Here is a 5,838-nt window from a genome sequence, read left to right on the forward strand (position 1 = left end):
TGTTGGATCGAAAGCCACGACGTGAGCTCGCTCGATGAGAAGGTAACCATCTTCCTCCACGACAAGTACGCTGCGTGACTCATAAATCCTGTAGTTCGTAAGTCCCTTAAATCCATTGAACTACGAGATTTAGTAAATCCGAGATATATGACAAAAAAAAAGCTAATATGGATTTACACCGGATATAGATTTAGTAAATCTTGTGTAAATCCTTCTTAAAACCTACTACCAAACAACCCCTTAGATTAACCTTCAATTTTCTAAAACTAAATCTTAGAATAATATAAATCTTAATAAAATAACTTATATTGTTAATTCAAAGTTATTTATGAAAAATTATTTAAATTTCAGTATATAACTTAATCAGACAAATTAAAATAAAAAATAAAAAAAATACACTGATATTTTTAATAAATTGAATATGATAATATTTTATGACGAGACATTAAATAGAACACATTTTTTTACATGAAAACCAAATAAAAATAAGAAATAGAGCAATGATATGAAAAGTAAAGATAAAACATGTAGCATCATGGTTACGAGTTAAGATATGAAGAAAATCTCTCAACCCAACTTGTCATGTTGATTGAGAGCTTTGATTATCAACCAAAAGATCTTGGATTTAAGTTTATCTTAATTGACCTAAATGTCCATGATCTCTTGATCAGTAGTTAAAACTCATAACCAATCAATAGAGCAATATGAGTTGCTTTAAAATTCATGATTAATGCCAAATTAAGATTTTTGCAACCCCATCACACAAAATTCTATTTATGAAATACAAATTGAAATTATGTTTTATAAAAGAATTTTTTTAATTATTAGCATTTTTCAGTAGAATAAAATATTGCTAAATAAAGTATTAAATAGACTTCAAATTTATCATTTCATGAGGATAATTAAATTCTAATTAAAATCAAGAATCATGTGAGAAAAAATTATATACAAGTATTTTGATATATTTATTAAATAATTTTCAATTTTTTTAAAAATATATATATAAATTTAAAATTTTTACAACTTTAGTGATGAACTGTTTATATTCTTATAATTTTTTTTTCCATTTACATATTCTGACAATTTAAAATTTTCAAATTTCCACAGGTATTTGAATTTCGTACAATTTTTTCCTTTTTCAACAATTTTTAACTTTTACTAAGATTAAAACCCTTGTCCGCTGTCCGACCGGGATGAACCGCAAAGCCCTTGTTCCGCTGTCCGACCGACCTTCCCCATACGTAGGTGTCGGCGAATTTGCAGTTGGAAGCAATGCTCAGGGTCTTCAGAGGTGCCAGGCCTCTCGCCGCCGCCGCCAAGGCCACAGCGAACGCCGCGGCTCCGGCTTTGCGGGCGGTGGCGGAGCCCAAGGGGATATTGAAGCCGGTGCCAGTGTCGGCGGCTATGCGGAAGTTCATCGGTCAGCCGGAGATCTCACGTGCAGAGGCCGTCAAGAAGGTTTGGGACCACATCAAGCTCCACCAGCTTCAGGTATGTTGCCCGTGATCACTGTTGTTTGTGGTTGGTGTTTTCGAAAATTCTGTACTTTGATCAATATTTTGTTGTTGTTGATTAATAGTGAGCTTGGTTCACTGATATCATTGATTAACCTTCAACTGTTGATGGTTTGAGTTTTGGTGCGGGACTGTAGGGTAGAGGTAGAAGTGGACTGATTATGATGCGGTGATTAGGCTTCCTTTTGTATGACTCATCTAAGTGCAGTTAGCTTTATCCTTGTGCTCATTTTACTTTTGGGGAAACTTAGGCACTGATCTTTTCATATATTTATTTGTTTTAGTTTTGTCAAGGAGTCTTTTTGCATGTTTTTTTTTTTTTTTTTTGTAGAATTGTATTTTTCAGCAAGTATGTGTGTATGGTTACACTATATTACATGCATGCGAACTTTGATAAGTAATGGCTCTCATATCTGTTGTTTTGTACTATATTTTGCTTGTAAACTTCTTACTCTTAAGGATGAATTACTTGTGCTTCCATGATATATTTTTATCTGATTGAAGACATGCTACGTAGTTTTCGGTAAAAGAGCAGTACATTGATTCACTACACTTAGGCTTCGTTTGGGACGACTTTCTTATTGCTTCTTAAAACAGCTTTATAGTACAAAAATAAAAAATTTTGTACTAAAAAACCGCTTTACGAAGCAGTAGGAAAGCCGTCCCAAACGAAGTCTTAGTTTCTTTAAGGGTGATGTGTGAATTTCCCTAAAGTGCTCATTTGTTTGCTTGAGCTTAGGAAACATGTTTTGAAATATGATGAATTGTTGAGGTTCTGTAACTTGGTTGGTTGTAGATAGATATCAACACTAATTTTCACATGTATAACCACCTTTAAGTCCCTCATAAGTGAGGATTTATTTTACAATCAAAATGAAAGAAAGGAACCAAAATAAGCCCTGAGCATATGTCAGGGAGTCAAACTCATTTTCAACCTTAAATTTGAAGCTTATGAAGTTGGGCATTGGTGGTCAAACTCATCTTCAACCCTAAATTTTAAGCTTATGGGTGAGAACGAACCACTTTGTATTTCTACTCCAACATATTTTTTATTTCAAATATTCAATCTGGGACTAAGCTCAAAGCTTCGCATTCATTAACAATCTCCCCCATGTGAAAGTAGTTCACACCGATGGTCTCTCCTTTTAAAACATAAGCTCATCAAGTATCATGTATCAAGAGTCTAGTGAGCAACATTGAGGCACTATGGAAGTCACGTGCTCTTAACCATAGTATAATCTTTCAATGAGTCATCGAAGCCACAAATTGCATGAACCACTCAATCCCAACCAAACTATTAACTATGATACCAAATGTTAGGGAGTGAATTAAAAGGGGGGCATACTTGGGCTAGATACACCAATAACCAAAGTTATTTTCAACCAAAAAACTTAGGACTCTGAGTTTTGGCTTGGTATTTCTACACCACCATGTTTTTCAATTGTCTAGTGTGTGGCTAACCCAAAGCCTCATGTGCCTTAACACATATTTGTTTAGTTTAAGATTCTATTGGCCCGACAATAAAACATTATTGTAGGTTTCATCAAGTGAAATTTTTTATGAGTTATTCATGCTAGAGGTCTTGATGGTTTCGTTGAAATAGTTATACTTTTTATGCAAAACAATCCCGAGTCATATTGACTTATTTTTGTAAATGAACTGCTGGACAACCTCAAACTCCAACAAGCACAAGTTATGCTTGTGCTTACTCATAAATAAGCAGCTCAAATGTTGTGCCCCATGTTGATTTTGATTCTTTAATGTTGTCCTAATTGAAGGTAGTCTCGATTGGTATAGTATTTAGTGTTATTAATTTTGGTCTCATGCAATCTCCACGTTAAAGAAGTTTTTCAACTTTTAAACCCTTGGTTTTGAAAATTTTTAATTATTAGAAATGATCTTTCTTTATTAGATTTAAACGAGAATTTGACTTTTAATAGGACACAATGAGAAAAATTATTCATGTAGCCGACCCCACGCAGTGGGACAAAGGCTTGATGTTGTTGTATGTCTTTTCATAAATTCAAATTTGAGGAGTTAATTTCCTTGCCTTGCTTTTAGTTATTTATGGATGTCAATTATTATCCATTTTTGCCTCCTACTTCAAGTGAGAATTCTAGGAGATTTCCTAATTACCCAGATTCATTAACTTATAAGAATTTCAATGTTATTGACAATGATCTGATCTGTTTGTGGTTGGTTCAATGGAATACGACACATTTAGATAGCATGATGTTTATCCAGTTACTGACAAATCACTTGAGCATGATAGTTTTTAATCTGGTCTTTGTTTTATAATTTTATGATTAGTACTTTTTTCTTAATCATTTCCATTTATAGTTTAGGATTTGAGCTTGTTCAGTGGCTTTTATCTGTTTCTTTGTCCTTAAGAGTATACAAGATATAGAACTCTAGATTACTTACTACCTGCTATCAATAATATGAAGCATGCTATAATATGTAATTATTGGGCTTTCCTTTAACATACGATCTCATCTCTCACCTAAGTTCCAATTGCAAACCCTGGTTGTAAGTGCTGAGTTGACAATCTTAACCACCTTATTTAGAACTGGGAGATGCAACGAGAACATTTTTTTTTTGGCCGAATGGATTGTGGTGGTTATTAAACTAGTTATTCTTATGATGAAATGTATGTTTAGCTGGAATTTCTACACAAAATTTAGTCGTCGTTTGCTAGTTGCTACTATATTTTAGCTACTTAAACTATTCAAAAATCTAAAGTTTTATTTGTATGACATTTGCATGGCAAGCACCATGTATTCAATTGCATTCTTCGATGATCTTCACCACAAACAGAATAACACTAACTACATATCTATATGTTTTGAAAATCTCTTCTTCTATTTAACTCTGATGAATTTGCAAATGCAGAACCCATCAAATAAGAAGGAGATAATCTGCGATGAGAAGCTAAAGATAATATTCGAGGGAAAGGACAAAATAGGAATGATGGAAATTGCAAAATTGCTCTCTCCTCACTTCTTGAAATCCAAATGATCCTGCATAGAATTAACTTGGCTGTTTTTAGATGACCAACTCGTGGCTTTTACATGCAGCAGATGCCATCTTCTGGGTCTTGATTTAGATTAGTCAGTATACCTTTAAGCTTTACATGTTTTGTCCACATTTTGCTGTGTCATTTGTCTGTACTTTGCTTGATTTGTAAGCACAACCTTTATGGATTAAATGTGCTAATGTCCAAAAACTTGTTGTTTATGTTCGATCATTAGCTCAATTTTGACTTGTTTTGACTATCTTTTACTTAATGAGCAAAACAGGAATATGAGCCTTATTAGATCTTATTTGTCTTCATAGCAGCTCAGAAATATATATTGGCTTGAAAGCTTCTCAGTAATGTTAAATTTTGGCTCATTTATTTAACAATTCAAGTTGAATAGTAATGATTTAGCATAAGCTCGACTTATTTTGAGATAATTTTTTTTCTAAACCAATTATTGAGATGATTTATAGGATTTGTTAAGGAATTGTTATATAGAATATTGTTTGCTTCACAAGTATTTTGACTAGTAAAGTAGGGTGTTATCATAAAGGTTATCATATCCAACTCCTTTAGCTCTCAATGTCATGAGCAAATTGTGCCTATCAACCATTAGCTTTGTATCCTCTTAACTATTCTTGGCAAAGGGTTATGAACTTAACATCTTGAAGTGCCTTGGAAGCTAGGCATCTATGATGAGTAATGGTGTGGATACCCCACTATGACGACTCTTACTCTCAATTTGCCAAAGCTTTCCTTCAAACTACTTTAATTTGATATGATGGTTGTCCAAATACAAACTTTTGCTCAAAATCTTGTTGGTGCACTCTTAAATCTTATTTAATAATGGATAATTTCTTGTTAAAGTGACCAGCTTTAGTGCCCTTTTTCTTGCAAAAGTAATTAATTCATAATCATGAAGGTTTAATCTCTTCTCTATCACATTTGTTTGTGTTTGTAGAGGAGTAAGAGGCGGTAAAGAGGATTATTGCGTGCCGAAACATTCGCGACAGTAGAGAAATAAAGAGCTTAACGTCTTAGCTTTGAATGAAGATTCAACACACATACAAATAAGAGAGATACGTGCAACAATCATAAGAGATCAAATTTTTTATGCGAAAAACTTTTAAAAGTGGAAAATCATGGGGCTTGACCTAATTAAAATGAGTCCACTAGTGTTGTCGTTGTGACAAATGATTTCCTTCATCGGGGGAAGGTGTTGGCTTAATGTAGTAAATATACATCGTATAAAACAAATTATGTAATTGAGATTGGAAGAATCTAATGACATGAGAGTTATTATCA

At 33.3% G+C, this 5,838-nt stretch overlaps 1 protein-coding gene across 1 annotated transcript; it reads left to right on the plus strand.

The window, feature by feature from the left end:
• Positions 1–1,187: 1,187 nt before the first annotated feature.
• On the plus strand, positions 1,188–4,835 carry LOC110109749 (upstream activation factor subunit UAF30). The gene is made up of 2 exons (XM_020840946.2): positions 1,188–1,491; positions 4,407–4,835. The coding sequence occupies exons 1-2, from the start codon at positions 1,273–1,275 to the stop codon at positions 4,530–4,532; spliced, it is 345 nt and encodes a 114-aa protein (XP_020696605.1). The 5' UTR covers positions 1,188–1,272; the 3' UTR covers positions 4,533–4,835.
• The last annotated feature ends 1,003 nt before the right edge of the window (positions 4,836–5,838 follow it).

This window comes from Dendrobium catenatum, unplaced genomic scaffold (assembly GCF_001605985.2).
Source record: "Dendrobium catenatum unplaced genomic scaffold, ASM160598v2 fragScaff_scaffold_911, whole genome shotgun sequence".
Taxonomy (NCBI): Eukaryota; Viridiplantae; Streptophyta; class Magnoliopsida; order Asparagales; family Orchidaceae; genus Dendrobium; species Dendrobium catenatum.

What these genes read in the sequence shown, in the direction of transcription:
- LOC110109749 (XM_020840946.2), top strand. Translation starts at nt 1,273, where the DNA reads ATGCTCAGGGTCTTCAGAGGTGCCAGGCCTCTCGCCGCCGCCGCCAAG. An exon ending in TCAAGCTCCACCAGCTTCAG is followed by an intron (nt 1,492 to 4,406) that starts GTATGTTGCCCG and finishes TTGCAAATGCAG; the next exon opens with AACCCATCAAATAAGAAGGA.